The sequence below is a fragment of the Vicugna pacos genome, chromosome 34, assembly GCF_048564905.1.
Source record: "Vicugna pacos chromosome 34, VicPac4, whole genome shotgun sequence".
NCBI lineage: Eukaryota > Metazoa > Chordata > Mammalia > Artiodactyla > Camelidae > Vicugna > Vicugna pacos.
In genome coordinates, this window is record NC_133020.1 from 19,897,042 (window position 1) to 19,914,990 (window position 17,949).

At 63.6% G+C, this 17,949-nt stretch overlaps 1 protein-coding gene across 1 annotated transcript in view; it reads left to right on the forward strand.

Annotated features, from left to right (window-relative positions):
- TSPAN11 (tetraspanin 11) overlaps window positions 1-11,992 on the forward strand; it is a 48,757-nt gene extending 36,765 nt beyond the window's left edge. The window contains exons 4-8 of the mRNA XM_072954835.1: window positions 621-695; window positions 1,653-1,757; window positions 4,465-4,623; window positions 4,993-5,079; window positions 9,334-11,992. Coding sequence (XP_072810936.1) covers window positions 621-695; window positions 1,653-1,757; window positions 4,465-4,623; window positions 4,993-5,079; window positions 9,334-9,393 — 486 coding nt within the window. The 3' untranslated portion in view covers window positions 9,394-11,992. The remainder of the gene's footprint in view (window positions 1-620; window positions 696-1,652; window positions 1,758-4,464; window positions 4,624-4,992; window positions 5,080-9,333) is intronic.
- The last annotated feature ends 5,957 nt before the right edge of the window (window positions 11,993-17,949 follow it).

The window sequence follows — 17,949 nt, forward strand, 5'->3', positions numbered from 1 at the left end:
CTATGCAGAGACTGGGGACGCTTCTTGCTCCCCCGCTGGTGGCAGCTCTGATGCTGGGAGTGGTGGGGCCCAGAAAGATGTCTATGTGAAAGGAAGCCTTGCTGTTGGGTGGGAAGTTCTTTCTCTGTGCCTGGTTTGTGCTTCCCTCCTCCTCTGCCTGGCATCTCATCCTTAGAGAGGCCACTTGGGTGCCACCTCCTCCGGGAAGCCCTCTCTGACTGCCCTTCCCCACCCAGGGCCGCCTCCACGAGCTTGCCCCGTAATACCATTTATAACAACGTGGTAATCACTTACTCATCCGTCCCCTCAACCAATAGTTGAGGGTGAGCTTTGCCTTACTTACCACACCTGCACACAGTAGGTGCTGAGTGCATACTGGCCGGTGGATGGAGTCACAAGCTGACAGCAGACCAGTGTGCGAAGGGGTGAGTGAGGAGCTCCGTGCCGGCAGCCAGCAGGGGCCGTTGTGTCCAGAGCTGATGGGAAGAGTGGGAGGACGGTGTGAGAGATGGGGCCCCCCACTGCTTTGGGGAGATGTTTGTCATTGAGGTTCTGCAGGGCTGTCTGCCCGCCCGCCCAGGCTGGACCTCGTGGTGACTGCCCTCTCTCCTCCCTCCTAGTACTTCTCCCTGTTGCTGGTCATCTTCCTCGTTGAGCTGGTGGCGGGGGTGCTGGCCCACCTGTACTACCAGAGGGTGAGTGGACAGTCCTGCTCTCTCCCCGTCAGCACCCCCGGGAGGGGCAGCAGGGGAGGGGTGCGTGGGGTGGGGGGCGGCGGCATGCAGGGCGGTCCCAGCCCTACCTTCCTGCGCTGGACGAGATGAGGTGGTCAGGTCCCCTCCCACCAGGTGCTCTGTGGATCAAGGGTTCGAGGTCACGCCCAGGGTGATACTTGGCTGGTAGAGACAGGTGACCACGCTGTCCTTTCCCACCAGCGCCCACACATCTGACGGGCACCCTCAGAACAACCATCGTAAATTTGACTATCACCTCGTAATCAGAATGAAAATCAACAGACACAGTCAGCCCTGTCTCCATGGGTTGCACATCCACAGATTCAACCGACTGTGGACCCAAAATATTCAGAAAGCAGTTTCAGAAAGTTGCAAAAAGCAAAACTTGAACTTGCCACATGCAAGTATTTCCGTAGCATTGACACCGCATTCACGAGTTACGCAGCGTTGGCGTTGTGCTGGGTATTATCCGTAATCCAGAGATGACTCGGAAGAACGCAGGAAGAGGCCCGTAAGCTGCATCAGATACTGCCCGGCTCTACATGAGGGACTTGAGCATCCGCGGGAAGTCCGCGCTGGTCCTGGAACCCCACCCCCGGCCGTACGGACAGATAACTGCATTTAAACACCCAGTGCCTGGCCTCAGCCTTGCCGTCCCACCAGCTCTGAGCTTTCTGTCCGCCTGCTGTCTCCCTGCTCCGCCAGCCACTCAGCCCTTAGCGCGGGTCCCCACCTCTGCAACGCCATCTCCAGGGCCCCGCCTTCCTTGTGGCCTCCCGCCCATGGTCCCATGTCACCGTGCAGGAGGCCTCCGCTCCAGCCATTCAAGCCAGTCATGCTCTGGGGTAGCTGGGGCGGCCTAGGGGCCGGATTGGGTGGGTGGTCTGCTGACGCTGCTCCCCCCACCACCCCCTCCAGCTGAGCGATGAGCTAAGGCAGCACTTGACCCGGACCCTGGCAGAGAACTACCGGCAGCCCGGCGCCGCCGAGATCACGGCCTCCGTGGACCGTCTGCAGCAGGACGTAAGCACCCGCCCTGCAGGCCTGAAGCCTCTGCCCTCGGTCCTGCCTCTGTCCCTTCCTGCCTGTGTGACCCTGGGCGTTCACTCACCTTCTCTGAGCTTCCCTTGCCATGTCTCTGAAATGAAGCCTCACGGGTGTGTGAGCGTTAAATACGATCTCGTAGGTACAAGTCCCTCCTGCCACGGAAGTGCTTACAGAGCCCTGGTTCTTCCCTTCCTCCTCCTCTGCCCTCGCCTCCACCACGGCTCCCCCGACCACCACCTCCAGGCCCGCCCCCTGGGTGCCCGGTGGGCAGGAGCCGGCTGTGCTGGGATCCGGCTCCTCCCATCAGCAGGGCTGCCCCCTTCCTCCCTGCGGAGCTGGCCGGTGAGGCTCGGTGAGAGTGAGATGGGGCAGGCAGAGGGATGTCGGCAGAGCTGCTGTAAGGACGCCCCAGAACTCGGGGGACAGAAAGGTGGTCTCTCCTTTCCCAGAAGAGACTCAGCAGATTCGTCTAGTGAGGCCCATGGTCCTGCCAGAGGGAGGGGAGGGGCAAGGGGACCTCGGACCAGTCCGGCAGCCACTGGCCACACTGGCTCCTTGCATCTAAATCAAAGGTAAAACTGAGCTCCTCGGTCACACCGGCCACATCGCAGTGCCCAGTAGCCACATGTGTTTAGCAGCCACCAAGCTGGATGGCACAGACAGAGCGTTTCCATCATGGCAGAGAGGACTCAGGATCCTGGTGGTTCCGTGTCTGAGAATTTGAGGCAGCTCCACCTGCCCACCCTGGACCCTGCTCCCTGCCACCCACCCCGCCCTCGCCCTGTGGGCCTGGCTCCATCCTGCGTCCACAGAGCCCCCCAAGGCCTGAGGCCATGGTCTTTTTGCGGGGACACATAGGCAAGTAGCGAGAAAAGAGCCTGGGGGGCTCTGAGATCTAGCTGCAACTTCGTTCAGCCGAGGAGGCCCCGGACCCACTTCCCCCCGACTGGCCCGGCTCCCAGTGCGCTCGTGACCTCTAATGTAGTGGCCAGGGGCGCGGTGTACACACGGGCGTGCACACGCCCTGCTGATCAGCACTGTCTCTGCACTCAGAGGCCCTCCCACGTGGGAGCTGTGCCTGAATCCCTGCCCTGGAGCCTTGCGCACCAAGCCCGACACCCCGCAGGCCCCTGCAGTCAGTGAGAGGCTGGAGCGCGCTGGCCTGGAGAGGACGGGGGCACAGCAGGAGGCAAGGGAGCCGGCACTGGGCGTCTGCTGGAGGCCCCGGGGGACACAGAGCACGTGGACTCGGGCCCTCACACAGCTAGAGCCGGGGGGCCTGCGGGACATGGGCCCAGACTGCATCTTAGGCCTGAGGGGCTCCGGGCTGCCCCGCGTGTGCCCACGTGTCTGTGTTCACGTATGTGCAGTGACCGTGGGGGTGCCACTTGCTAATCGCCTCCTCTGTGTAGGGCCCCCAGCAAAGTGCTTACATGGCTGCCAATCTCAGGCTTCACAACAGCCCGCACAGAGGCCCATGGTTATCCCCACGTTACAGGGGACGAAACAGGCCTGGGGAGGCTAAGTTACCTGTACGGGTGACACGATGACACGAGAGGACACTCCCGCGTGCCTCCCAGCCGAGCTGTTCCCTGCTGTCCGCGCTGTTCCCTGCTCCCCGCGCTGTTCCCTCCGCCTGGCTCCTGGGACGGCTCCGCCCCCTGGGGGCGCTTCCCCGGCCCTTCGTCCTCTAACCTCTCCTGCTAGAGCGATGGTCAGTGAAAAGCTCCGGGAAGCCAGGAGCCTGTTACTCGAATTCAGGCCCAGGGCCTGGCTTCACTCCTGGCATGCAGCAGGAGCCTAATAAATGCTTGTTAGATGTACCTCCACCCGACCACACCCACACCCCCGAGAGCCTCACTACAGCTGAGTTCTGTGACCCCTGCGGTGACCTGGGTCTCAGCCCCCAGCTCAGAGGGCAGGAGGTGCCCACTCCCAGCTGTCTCTGGCTCCCTGGAGCCGTGCAGGAGGCCCATCATGTTCAGCGCCCACACTGGCCCCTCTGGCCAGCACTGATCCGCCCACATGGTGGCCTCGGACCACTTCTGTGTCCTGCAGACCCAGGGACTCTGAGGCCTCAAGGCCTGGGTGGGGGCCCCTGAGCCTCTGGCATGGCTGGGTCCATCCCTGGGGTCTTACCTCCGTGGACCACTGGGAAACCGCCTCCTTGTGGTTTGGCCCTGCCCTGGGCCTGATGCCCAGTGGTCCACAGCCACGCTCCTCGGGGACCCACCTGCATCCGTCTCCCCATCCATCATCTCACGGGCCCTCCCTCCCCCAGGACACCCGGCACAGCCTCCTCAGAGGACTTGGGTGGACAGAAGAGGTAGCGATAAATTGAGGGGTTGGGATTTGCAGGTGCCACTGTGTGTAAAATAGGTCAGCAAAGAGGTCCTGCTGTACAGCACAGGGAGCTCTGTTCGATACCTTGTCGTGGCCTTTAATGAAATCGAATGTGAAAAGGAACACGTATATTTATTAAAGACAGCGACCAGGTGTCCTGCAGCCAACTCTCCCCCTGCCTAAAGAGAGTCCAGCTCCCTGCTCAGAACCGGGGAGGGAAAAGTCTCAGATGGCAAACAGGGATTGCGTTAGGATTTGAAGACAGGCCTGTGGCCCCGTGACCGAGGGGCTGGGGACCCCAGGCTCCTTCCTCACCTGCAGCCTCTGCCTCTCGCTCCAGTTCAAATGCTGCGGGAGCAACAGCTCGGCCGACTGGCAGCACAGCACCTACATCCTGTCTCGGGAGGCTGAGGGCCGCCGGGTGCCCGATAGCTGCTGCAAGACGGTGGTGGCCCGTTGCGGCCAGCGGGCCCACCCCTCCAACATCTACAAGGTGGAGGTAAGTGCCTGGCTGGCTGGGGCGAGCAGGGGGCCCTGGCCGGACATCCCAGAGCCCGGGGCCTGGCTAGGTGGACTCGGCAGGTGGGTGGGGAGAGGTCACACTTACTCACTGGCCACAAGACAGCAGCGGGCCTTCAAAGGTCCCCACGGAGCCTGGGGACGGCAGCTGCCCCTGGGAGGTCCTGGGACACCATGGCTTGCACCTGGGTCACCTGAGAAGCCCGTGGGCACTTGAAAGGCTGGACCTGGCCCTTTAAGTGTCTAGCCTCCCTCAGCTGAGCGGATCCAGCCCCCTGCCAGCTCTCCCTTCCTACGCTCACCCACTTCTGGGCCACGGTGTGTGTGACCTGCCTTCTGGACCTTACAGGGCGGCTGCATCACCAAGCTGGAGCAGTTCCTGGCCGACCACCTGCTGCTCATGGGCGCGGTGGGCATCGGGGTGGCCTGCCTGCAGGTGAGCCAGAGCAGGGATTTGGGGAGGGGGTTGTCCAAGCTCCGAGCCCCTCGCCCACTGGCAGAGGTCTCAGATCATGGCCCTCTGCCCACCCCTGCCCTGCCTGCCCTCTCCTTCCCACCTCCTTCCTTCTGCAGCCAAAGGTAAGTCAGATGGTCACTCTCTCCCCCAGAAAACTTGACGGAAAACACCTGGGGCCTGGGGCCACCTTGAACTTGTAAGGAAGAGAGCCCCGGGAGGAGTGGGAGTGTGGGCCCAGGTATGTGCATGCACCCTGTGTGTGCACGCCGGGAGCTGTGTGCACAGCCTGCTGTGGTCCCGTGGGCCCGGGGTGTGTCTGCATGCATCTGGGTGTACATGGTCGGGGCTGGATGCACTGTGTGTTCGGGTGTCTGTGCATGTGTGTATATGTCTGTGCATGGACACATGCTCGTTACTGTGTGTGTGTGTATGATGCATGTGTGGACGCCCCTGGGGCTGTGTGCGCCCCTGCACACACCTGGCTCTGTGCTCTGAGGGTGAGCGATGCCCTTTGCTCCATTTCATCACTCCACGCCCCTCCCCCAGCCACCGCCCCGGAGTCTAGTGGAGAGTGGAGAGGGCTCAGGGGCCGGGCAGATGCAGCGAGCAAGGGTCCTGCGTGCCCACCTCGCCCGGCACGCCCACGTCAGCCCAGCTGGTTCTAGAGCAGCTGTGTCCTGCCCTGTCCTTCCCTGTCCTGGTACCATAAGCGCTGTGGAGGGAGGGTCCGAGCAGTGGCCGGGCACCCGAGGACCCAAGCCCGTTCTGCCTCTGCTCCCGTGTGGGGTGAGCGGGCACCTCCCCGCCCCTCGGCTCCTTCCTCCGCAGCACGCGGACCCTTTCCCAGCCCCGTGAGGTTACGTGGGAAGGAGGGGGTGCGGGCAATGCACTGACTGTGCCTGCACATGGGAAGGCCTCCCGGTGGACGCTTCCTGCAGCCTCCGAGTGGCTTCAGGTGCTCTCCAACCCCCACCACAGCCGGAACCCGTCCAGGGGAACAGTCATGTCCTCCCCGATTTACAGAGCAGGCGGGTGACTTCCTCAGGGTCTCACCTCCTGAACTGGCACTGGGTCTCCGGGCACCTGGTCCGTGGCTCTCCCGAACTCCGACCCCCAACACAGAGTCCGTGGAGGGAAGCAGGGGTGCCGGCGGCTGGCTTGGGGAGCCTCCCCTTGTCCGGTTCCTTCCAGATCACCGCGCTGCCTGCCCACCTCCGTCTGCGCACCCAGGGATCCGGGGAGAGGGCCCACCCTCTGGAGGGGACCAGGCAACCTAGGGTTGGTTATTTCATCTCTGAGCCTCGGTTCCTCACCTGTGAAATGGGCTTAATTGTACCGCAGTTGGTGACTAGAGGGACTAGGCAGTGAGCACGTAGATCCCTGGCCAAGAGCCAGCAGGTGCTCAGTAAACGGTGCCCACCGTGACGTATGGCTGCCAGGCGGGCACAGCGTCTCGCAGAAGAGCCAAGAAGTTTCCCAGCTGGACCAGGCCACCCCTTCACCTGCACTCGGGCAGGCACAGCGAGCCAGGGGCGCTCGCACAGCCCCTCGCGCCCCAGGGCAGGGCTTCTGCCTGGTGCACTGACGCCCGGGGAGCTGCCAGTGGGACCGGGAGGGGTGCTCTGTGCTGCAGCTCCTGCTCCGACTTCGGGGGTCGAGGGGCCTGCTCTGCGGACACCAGCCAGGCCTGGGCTACTCTCTCTGTCCGTTTCCTCCTGACCTCGGGCATCGAAAGCCTGAAGTTAAAGACAAGGCCGGTGAGGTCAAGGGCAGGGAGTGGGGCCCATGAGCCTGAGGCCAGGGGGAGGCGAGTCCAGCTGGAGGAGTGATGCCAAGGAGGCCAGGTCACTGGTCAGGGTGCCCGCAGCCCCCCACTCACCCCCACCACGGGGGGCTCGTCCTCCATGGCACAGCGCGGAGCTGTGCTTCCTCACGTCCCTGAGATGGCATCGCCTGGCCCATTTTCTCCATCCTTATCCCTGAGGTTTCCGAGCCTCGGGCTCCAGCGCCCCCTGCTGGCCAGTTTCAGAACTACCGCCCAAGTCCACGTGGGCACCCGCCTCGAGGGGTGCTCAGGCCAGACTGTCACCCGAACCTGATTCCAGCCGAGCATTCTTGCTGCACCTGGATGTGTGGGCCAGACACTGGTCTGTTCAGAGACCAGGGCAGGCTGGACGGCCAGGATGCCGGAGGGGGAGGGGTCTCCTGGAGCCTCTGAGCAGCGGTCCCAGCCTGGGCTGCACGCTGGGATCACCCAGAGGGCTTTAAAATGCCCGCGTTGCAAGGTGGAAGCATGAGCCCAGAGAACTCGCAAGACATGGGACCGGGATCTGCAGGGCACTAGAAGGGAAACGGAAAGGTCCTCTTGCAATGGCTTCTTGGGACCTCCCTGGCCCTTCGCTGATAGCCTTGATGACAGCCAGGCGCTGCTCAAAACCCTCAGAAGAAGCTGAAGCCCTGCCCTGGCAAGCTCTGCGTCCAGGCAGGCGGCCAGGAGGGCGCCACGCCCCGTACCCGCGCCGGCTGGGCCCTGCAGCCCGTCCCGCCCACCGTCTGCCGCCCCTGCTCCTGCAGCCCCTCGTCCTGTGTTCTCCTCACTCGCCCCGGTGCTGGCCGCTCGGAGCTGTCTGTGTGGGTTCCTCCGAGTCCTCAGTCAGGAAGGGGACACGGGTGCTCACTTGGGGACCAGGTAGTGTCCATGGCCCGTCTGCTTGCATCAGGGTGGCGTGTGTATGTGTGTCCGGACACGCACGGATGTCCATCTCATTGTGCCTTCCCTGGGGGGCACCCTGGGAACACACACCGTGCACAGAGTGTGCGTGCAGGACGCTCAGCCCTCGCGGTCCTACCCGGCGTGAGACATGCACCACAGGGGACACGGACACAAGTCTGTGCTGGTCTAACCCTCCCCATCCGGCCTCCCCCTTGGCAAGGATCAGAAAGACCCAGATAACCCCACAGGACAAGTCACCGAACCATGAGGGGCCCGCGCGACCCCTGGATGGGATGGCTGTGACAGCCACCCGCTTTAAGCCACCTTTCAGCATGCGGCTCCGAGTCCCAGGGGTGGCTTAGCACCGCTCTTAGCACCAAGGCTGAAAGCTGAAAGCTGTGTTCCCAGGGGTGACCCTCCCACGTGGGGATGGAGGGGAGGGAGGAGGGGGACACAGAAGGGCTCACCCCTGCGCCCGCCTTGAGCCTCACAGCTCGTGCCTGCAGCCCCGGGACATCCCCTCAGCCCATCCTCCTGGGTGGACGTCCAGGCGTGCCCTGGCAGGACCAGGTCAGCAGCAGCCGCTGGGAGAGTGGGGGCAGATGGGGCACTGTCTGCTGTACTTGGGAAACCCTCCTCAGCCCGTGTCCACCTCTTGCGGGCAGGGAGCCAGGAGAGGGTGGCGTCGTCTTTGCCAGAGCACCACCACGGTCCTGGGCTCGTTGCTCTGACCCATCCCCACCGTCCCGTCCTCAGCGCATCCTTGGGTTTGGGAGGAGAGGGAAAGGAGGAAGGAGGAGGCGCACGGAGAGCAAGGTGAGGAATAGAGGGTGGAGTTTAAAGATGGGAAACTGAGACTCGAGAGGTGATGGCCCAGCACTGTCCGGCGTCAGGCAGCTAGTGGATGTGACGGAGGGGCTGGCAGCAGGCTCTGGGCCCGGGGTGGGGGCCGCATCCCCAGCTAATTCACAGGACGGTGCCAGTTCTGGGAGGCTCACATCAGAGCCTCAAATTTCCCTCCTGCACATCAGCCAGACACTCGACTCAGGCCCCAGTTTGGCTCTGGCGTCTGAGAGCAGCAAGACACAGACTCTTTCCAGAGAAAGGCTGCTGCAGACAGCAGCGAGGGAGTGGAGATGTTACCACACGGGACCTAAGTCACTCGGGCCATCCCTGGGGAAGCTCCGGGAACACAGCCCAGCAGCGAGGACGGGATGCTCGCCATAGGGCAGGCCCTCCCCGGGCCCCAGAACTGTCACCTACGGTATAAGGACAAGGTCCCCAGGCCGTGCGTGCCTGCTCAAGTGTGAGAAACACTGCTCCCGGCCAGTCATTCTCAGTGCGTCCCCAGCTCCACCCCGAGTCTCCCCCGGGGGCTTGTCAGCCGTGCAGAATCTCGGGCCCACCCGGGCCTGCTTTTGATTGGGGTCCACAAGTGCGCCTGGCGGGGAGCCGGCTCAGGGCTCGCCGGCCCGCAGAGTGGTGCCTCTGACCTCCGTGCCTGCTCTCTCTGCCTCCAGGTCTGCGGAATGACCCTCACTTGCTGCTTCCACCGGAGGCTCCAGCTGCATTCTTACTAACATGCCCAGCCACGTCCCCTCCAGTTGCTCCCCTTGAGTTCAGGTGCCCAGATCCCATCGGCCGGGCCTGCGGGGTAACTCCCCACACTCTGTGCCCTTCCGACCCACCGAGTGCCTGAGACTGTGGCTCCAGCAGCTCCACCCAGGCGGGGGGCCCTCGGCCTCCGCCCACCAACTCCGAGCGCTTGTTCCAGAATCCCCAGGCAGGATACGGATCCCCTTGGGAGCCACAGCCAGAGCCTCGCCAGGTGTGGCCCCTGGGGACTCCACTGCCTCCCAGCTCCAGCCCCAGGCCCCTTGGGTACACCTGCGCTCGGTACGTGGCCCCCCCGTGAGTGCAGAGCGTTCCTCCTCCTGCCTCCGTGGCTCCAAAAGTGCATTGGATGCGGGGGTTCCAGACGGCTCTGCCCCCAGAAGCCCCAGCCCTCCCCTCCACCCTCCTCACCTGGAGGGGAGTGTGCCTGTGGTGGCCTGGTTCCTCCCTGCAGGGCCCAGGAGCCAGGTGGTGGGGAGCTGGGGTTGGGCTGCGGCAGGCAGGGTGGAGCCCCCGGGACAGGGAGCAGGCGGCCCCCTTGCCCCCCCCCCCCCGTGAGCAGTTCCCCTGGGAGACCACGGCCCCAGGCCCCGTCTCCAGCAGGTGCCCCTCGCGGGTCTCCTGTCTGTGGCCTGATTCTCGGGAAGGCCAGGCTTTTAAAACCACTTTCAGCTCTTAATGTTGGTGGGAGAAACCTCCCTCCTGATTAAACTGAATCTCAGACCCTGCAAAGCTGGAGTCTCTGAGAAGGTGCAGCTCTGAGCAGAGGGGCGCTTTGCCCTGAACCTCCCCGTCCTGGCTCCTGGACCCCCCGGCCGCCTGCAGGGGCCCCGCTCCGCTTCCCGGAGTGGATAGAGCCCCCGCTGAGGTTCTCTCCTTCATCCCTGAGTTGCTGAACTTTCCCAAAGAGTGAGGGAGAACAGAAAGGAGGTCCTCGCAAATACCGGGGACGGATGCTGCCAGTTTTCCAAAGAACGCATGTCAACTCGTAAGACAGCCGTGGGGCCCCTCCACGTGCCTGTCGCAAGTGGGCAGCTCCCAACACCAGAACCCACACCGGCTTCCCCGTCTCCCGGGTCCTGGTCCCCCTGCTCCTGCTTCCCATCCCTGACATGAGGCCCCCTGTGATGCGGAGACCACGCTGGGAAAGGCCACACCTTGCCTCCCCCATCCCTTGCTGACCCGGATCGGTCCCAGGTGAAGGGTGTTTTCTTTCCCATTCCTGGGTCAGTGCTGCCCCCAACACAGCTCCAACTGCACCGAGGCCGCACACCCCCAGAAGAGGCATTGCCCTCATGCACAGAGAATCCCGGCCCCGGGCTCCCCCGGGGGACTGTCGGAGCCCTGGCTGCGCCATCCTCCAGGGGGTCTCCAACGCGAATTCATTAAAAGAGAGACCGGCTTCCCAGCAACCCCAGGCCGCGCCGAGGCTGCAAAACCGTGCCCTGATGATCTCTGTGGCCCTCCGGCTCCCTGGGACTCCTGCCGACAATCGAGAAATGACCACGACTCCTAAGTCTCTGCAGGGCTGGGTATCAGACTGACAAGTCTTACCACGTGAGGGCTGCAAGGGAGAGTGCTGTGTTCCTCCTGCCGAGGGGACTGCAGGAGGCGGGGGTGGCAGGAGGTGTCGTGCTGGCCCGCGTCTGCCCCTGGTGGGGCCCCTGCGTTCTTCATGGAGGTCAGCCGGGCTCGTGCAGGTGGCTTCAGGGTGATGGGCGTGTGTGCCCTGCGCAGCCTTGTCCTGGGGGAGGCCCGCCTGGCTGAGGGCAGGGTTCGCTGTGATTCTCCCCTGGGCACCATCCCGCCCAGACGGCTGCTGCAGAGGGAGAGGACGGCCCAGAGCTTTCTGGAACTGTGACCTTATTCGCGCCTGGGAGGTGAGACAGGGTTGGAGGGGACAGAAGCCCAGGATAAGGCAGGTTCCGATGGGGCACACAAAAAGACGAGTTGGGAGCGGGGAAGCCGTTCCCCGGAGCCATGCCTGCCCTGCCTGTGAGGAAGCAGCTCTGCGCCCAGGACAGCCCCTCCTGGGTCCCTGCTCAGAGGTGTCACGGTCACGAGCTCCTTGGAGAGGGTAGGACACGATGCTGGAAGCACACAGGGGTCCAGAAAAGAAGTCAGCGTTCTGCAGAGATCTGGACACGGCAGGGGCCGGAGCCCGCACGGCGCCGGTCAGCACATCCTCACCTGGAGCAGGCTGCCCTCCCTCAGCAGCCCTGTTTTCCCACCACCTTCTGCCTCGGGAGAGCCCCCTTTGTCTGTTTTGGTGCAATGCACAGCCCCGCACTCACCCACAGCGTCCTGTGGGCCCCCTTCACCTGCATAAGTGCCAGACACACCCCTACAAGTGCCTCGAAGAATTCATCGCAGGCAGCCCGGTGTCGGGGGCAGGCCAGCTCCTGGGACCCGCTGCCTCTGGATATGGGTGGTCACAATGTTCTAGATGTTGCCTTACCTACTGCGTACAGAGATGGCTCTAGGTGTGAACACACCCCTCTCCTTAGCCTCAGCGTGAGCCCCACCTCTCAAGCCGGGCCGCGACAATAAAGGGATTGCAGCCCAGGCTGCCTTCTGTCTGGACCTCCTCCTCCGCAGGGAAGTCCCGGCCCGGCTCATCAGACCCCCTGCTCTGGGCTGAAGGTCACTAGTGATGGCGGGGGGCGGGCAGGGCCATGATGGGAACCCACGGGCTGCGCTGGGTAGGGTCCTGCGTCTCTCGTCTGCCCACAAGTGTCTTCCGCTCTGGCTGCAGGCAGAGTCAGACTCATACAGAGAGCCTGGCCGCACCTCTGCGTGCTCCTGGCATTGCGCCCCGGCCTCTCCCCCAGGCGTGCATACACACACACACACGTGTGCCCGGGGAGGAGGGGCACCCCTGCAGGCCCCTGCCTGCTGCACACAGGCCGCACTGGGGTGGTTCGCACAGCTGTCTCAACAGCCCTGGCGGCTGATGGGGGCTTGGTCGGGGGTGGGTGGGCAGCGAGAAGCCTTCGTGAAGCTGCCCCCGCGGTGGCTGCCAGCGGGCCTGTCACTTCCCAGCAGGTGATGCCACACGTCGGCCCCGAGGGCTGGGCTGTCAGGCTGCAGCCACGCGGGCTGTCTCGAGCTGGACTCGGTTCCCCACTCCCTCCCCCGGCTGAGAGTAGAGAGGCTGTCTTGTGGGGACGAGAAGCCCCCACGCCCCTGTCCCTCCTGCGTCCCTCGCTGGCTGCAGCCCTGTTCGGCAGCGACTGAGCAGGATGGCAAGGTCACGGTGGGGGACCCAGTGGGACCCTCTGGCTCATTTCAGGGGTGAAGGGGTCAGTGAGTAAAGCGTGCATCCAGCCTTTTCCATCAATATGGTCCCTGCACTCTGTCCTCTGCCAGGCCCACCAGAGCCAAGAGGGTAAGTAATGTTCCCATTGGCCTGGGTACCATTTCAAGAGGCAGGGGCAGTTTCACTGGACTTTTTTTAATGACATAATACATTTCTCTGGATCCCTAGTTGGGGTTTAGGGGATCCCAGGCTGGGGACCAGAGATCCACAGGCTGCCCCTGAGTTGCCAGCCAGTAAATAAGAAGGCTGAGCCCATTCGGGAACTGGGGTGTCTTGACAGCAAAGAGCTGTGCTGGGAGGACGCTGGCACTCAGGAACTCAGTTGCAGGGGGCGGGGGGGCTGGGCAGGGGGAGCCAGGTGAAGACAGCAGCTTCCTGACGCCGCTGGACGAGGGAAGTCCGGCCGCCTCGGCCGCGCACCAGATGGACCCTGCTCCGGACACTGGGCGAGGCTGGGTCCCAGAACTCTGCAGCCCCCGGAAGGGAAACCTCTGGGTGGCAGCAGGTTCCACCCGTAGGCGTGGCGACACCAGGTGCCCCCTCCTCGGCACAGAGGGGCACCAAGGGCCACGGGGCAGGGCTCCAGGAGCTGCATCTCACGGCCACCAAGGGGAGCGCCTGGCCCCAGCAGGCCCTGCGGAAGAGTGTCGTTTCTCCTGCTGTCAGCTCCAGGAGACACAGTGGTCCATCTCCGTGGCTGTCGTTAAACTCAGCAAAAACAAGATGGCTAAATCAATAGCCTCCCGATCTTTGCTGAATGCTTTAAGAAGGAACCACTGCAATGCCGATATCCTTGTGTCCAAGATGACACTCATTTAATCCGACTTCCCTCTTCCTTCTGTGGGTTATTTAGTGCTGCTACCGGTTCAGCAGAGCAGAAAAGGCACGGGTCGGTGTGGAGGGGAGTTTGCCCACCGAGCCCACACATGTCTCCTGAGCTTGCCCCGCCCTGCACACACCAGCTCTCCTCTCCAGACCTCTCTCCTGGGTCCCCAGTTTCCAGCCAGGGGATGCTCTTCTTTGGAGCTCCACCTCTAGTTTGGGGACTCCTGAGGTCCCAGATTTGACCAGTTTCTTGCCAAACACCTGCTCTGGTCCAAGAACAAGCTGGACGTCTTGACATGTGAGCTTTTATTGAATCTGCAGAGCAAACCTGCAAAGTAGGTGTCGTCCTCGCTGCGCAGGTGATGCGACCAGGACAAGCTCAGCGAGCGCCCAGCGCTCCCGCAGACTCCACACGCAGGGCGGGAGCCCAGCCCAGGCCTCCAGCTCCCAAGCCGGTGCCCCTCCCAGCCGACACAGTGCCTCTCTAAGGGGGATGTGCAGGCGCAGTGCGGCCGGCACAGCTGGAGCAGCCTAGGTGATGCCCACGGACGCCCGCACTGTGCACGCTGGGGAGCTCCACACCAGCACGGGAGGGGTTTGTTCCACCCCACTGGTCTTGGCCCATCTCCCGCACGTGAGCCCGCAGCCTGGGAGACGCGCACCGCCTCTGGTTCCCGCGGTCGTCTGCCTGTCGGGGCGAGGGGCTCAGGCTGGGGAGATGGTGGGAAGGCTCCTCCTCCCCCAGCAAATCTGGTCCATCACCGAGGCTTGTCAGTTCTCCTGTGGGTCCCTCAGATCTGTCACCTTCCCCATCCCGCTGCTGCCTCCCTTGTTTCTCACTCTGTAGCCATGGCCATGGCCCTCAAGGCGGAGCTGAGCCGGTCACACGGGGCTTCAGACCCCTCAGCCGGCTCCCCCTGCTCTTAGCTTGAAATACAGACTCTTCTGCCGGCTTCCAGGCTGTGACCCCTGCCCAGCCAGGGCACCTGCCTCTCACGGCTGGGCTCACCCGATGGGAGGGCTGCACCCCATCCCCCAGAAGCAGACGGCACAGGGGCCAGCCGGCGTCCCAGCGGGGCGCCCACAGGCTGGGGCAGCAGTGAGAGCAGGGTGGGTGGGGGGAGTGTCTCCTCCCACGTTCTGATGACCTGGTTGGTCCTCAGCAGATGACGGAGGGTCACCCGCCTCTCAGCAGTGCCTACCTCCGCCCCCACAGCCCCAAGGCTCCCCGGTAACTCTCCCTGGGGAGGCTCTCAGGGACCCCAGTCCAGCTGGACCTTTGAGCAGATTTCCTCAGACTCCTCAATCCTCAGCAAACCCCCGGGGGCTTCAGGACCCCCCACGTAGGGGCTCGGCCCACGAGACTGGCCGTCTATGGTGGCGACAGACCCAAGGTGGGACTTGGCCTCTCGTGCAGAGGGCTCAAGCCACTCGAAGGGCCTGTGACCAAGCCGAAGTCCGGTCACGGAGCCAGGGGGCGTTAGGACTGCTCAGGCGCCCACGGAGTGGCCGCCTCGCCCAGCTGACCCGTAGCCTGGGCCCCAGAAGGGGGCGGAGGTCCCCGCTGCGGCCGCGCACAGGCGGGCAGCCTGCCCATTCACCCCAACCCCCACGTCAGCCACAGGCGCAGCTCAGGGGACACAAACACCGCAAAGAGACTGCCTGTGCTGTTGGCACGTTATCAGCTTTTATTTAAAAACATGCTAAAAACATGGCGTTCCACAAAGCCAGGACCAGGATGAAGGGAGCGCACACATCCGGCATCGCAAGCAGAAAAGTGCACTGAAACCAGCACGCATGTCCCCGCTCGGCCGCGCCGCTCCGGTGGGCAGGGTGTGGACTCGAGCCCCGGCCTTGGCTGCACGGGGCCCGGCCAGGGAGGGAGGCCTGGACACGCCTGGACCTCAGCCTCACGCGGCAGAGGGGGCTGGGAGAACGGGAACGCCAGAGGCAGGCTCTGAAGGGCCAAGGGGCAGAGTGGACCCGGGCACCCAGCCCCAGCTCCCGTCCTTGCCGGGTCCCTGCTGTTAGCACCTCCACCATCGGGTGGGCAGGGGCCGGAGAGGCGGGGACGTCCTTCCCCTCCACCGGGGCCGCTCTTTGGCCAGCGCAAGGAGGGATGGCCACCTGGTTCCAAATCAAGCCAGAACACCTGCGTGAGGGTCTGGGGCGGGTCAGCACCCTTTCCAGAGTGATAGGCCACGATGCAGGCCCATGTCGGCAGGGAGACGGGCTGTGCTCCTCCAGCGGGGGGGGGGGGGCTGTCGGCACCTACTGGGCTCCCTGTCCCTCTCCAAGGGCCATGCTCGGCCCTGCTCGCCCACCTCCCCTGCCAGGATGAGGCAGGCGCTTCCAGAAACCTGCAGAACCTTGGCCTTTGACGTCAACTCTGCAATCTGCCTGCATCAGACCCCAGGGAGCTCCAGCCCTAGCAAGGGGCCGCCACGGAGGGGGCTGACTCTGGTAGCTCTGCCCACGAGGCCGTCGCTGGGAGAAACTGAAGCCGGGCCACCACCACTGACATCACACGGCAGGCCCTCCGCGCAGTGGTGGGACCCCCCTACAGGACACGCATGGGGCCCAGAAGGGCCTCCAACCCCGTGCCCGGAGCCTGCTGCCCAGCATGGGCCAAGCCAAGTGACAAACAGCCAAGCACAGGGCGAGGCAAGAAGGCAGTTTTTGGAACTGTGAACAAGGCTCTGAGGACAGACGGACGAGGTTGGGGGCTGGCAGGAGGAGGGAGACTGAGGCAAGGGTCCCAGAGCCAGAGGACACCTGTGACGCTCCAGACACCTAGGGCGCCAGGGAGGCCATACACGCCCAAGGCGCTAGGCTTTTGCTGCTGATTTGAACAAAAATTAGAAATTGCATTAATCGGCATCAACAACCCCCATCACAAACTCATGACGCAGCAGGTCCCACTGTGCCTCTTCAGTGCTCGTCTGTCAAGGGGACCTCATGGTGGCCTGGTGGCCCATCTGCTCCAGGCTCTGCAGATCTGGGTTCCCGGGAGGCACTGAAGCCCTTCCCAGGGAGACAGGGCCAGAGGGCTGGGTGGGTGGCTCTCCGGCGCACCAGCCCATCCTCCACCTGAGGCCCTACCGGCAGGCTTTCCCATCAGCAACCCCCACTCCTGTCCCAGGAGGCGGTCTTTACTCTGCCCAGCCGTCTGAGACCACCCTCCTCTCCACTCCCCATGCCCCCTAGAACGTGATCCGGAACACACCTGAAGTTCTGTACTCCTGGTCCCAGCCATCTTGGACTTAAGGGTGGGGAGGGGTCTCTGGCTTGATGGCCAGGTCTCAGCTCTTAGAACAAACAGATGGAGGAGGCTGGAGAAGAGATGCAGCCCAGAAGAGGTCCAGATACTCAGCTAAACGGCATAGGACGGAGGCAGTGCCCAGGCGAGGCCCATCTGGGGATGAGCTCCAGGTGCTGGCTAGCTAGTGGGTAAACTTTCCATGCTCAGCCCCACGGATTCCTGACTTTTTTTTTTTTACTGCAAAATTCACTTAGACCAGCATGAGCCCTGGTCGGGGCACCTCCCTGCAGTCAAACACCCCCTGCCCATCCATCTCCAGGCCCTGCCTCAGGCTGCTTTGTCCAGGGGCTACTGTAACAGGATCCCATCTGACTGCTCTTGGGTTTTCTGTACTTTTCCTTGGGGTCATGGAGGACGTGATCGCCATCCACCCCAACATCAGTGAACCCGGAGGAAGGAGATGTGGGTCCTGGGACCGGGAAGGACACCCTCCCCTCCCTCCCAGCAGGGAGTCAGCAGCCCAGGGACTCTGGCTGGGCCAGTCGCAGCACCCGCCCCACCCGCTCCTCCTGGCAGTCACGGGTCCTCTGCCAACTATGTGAGCAGCTCCACATGAGGACAGCTTCCCCTTCCAGAAGCAATGTGAAAGAGCAGCATGTGAACTAGAGAGGTATTTGTCGGAGTTTCTAGCAGGAATGTCTGTGAAAGGAACGGGTTTGCGGAACCTGTCGCGGGAACGCCCGCATGGGATGGAAGGGGAGCCCCTCCCACCGCAGAGGGTGGGAGGGAGGAAGAAGGAAAAAGAGCTGCTCACCAGTGAAGCATAAGGACCCCCAACCGCTCAGCTTCGGGCCCAGCAAAGCACTCACAGCCCCCAGAGGGCCCCCTGCCCTGGCCTCTCGCACAGGCCTCGGCCGTCCCTCAGGACTCGCCTCCACACCGCTCCCGGCACCTCCATCCCACCTGCCTCCTCCAGGCCCCCACCTCCCAGCCCGCCCCCACCTCAGTGTGTCCTGGCGCTGCCCCCCACCCCAACAAGAGCCTCCCAAGTGTGCACTGCTGTCTGTCCCGATTGAAACCGTCCTCTGTCCCCACCCGTCCCCCGCCCGTCACCCA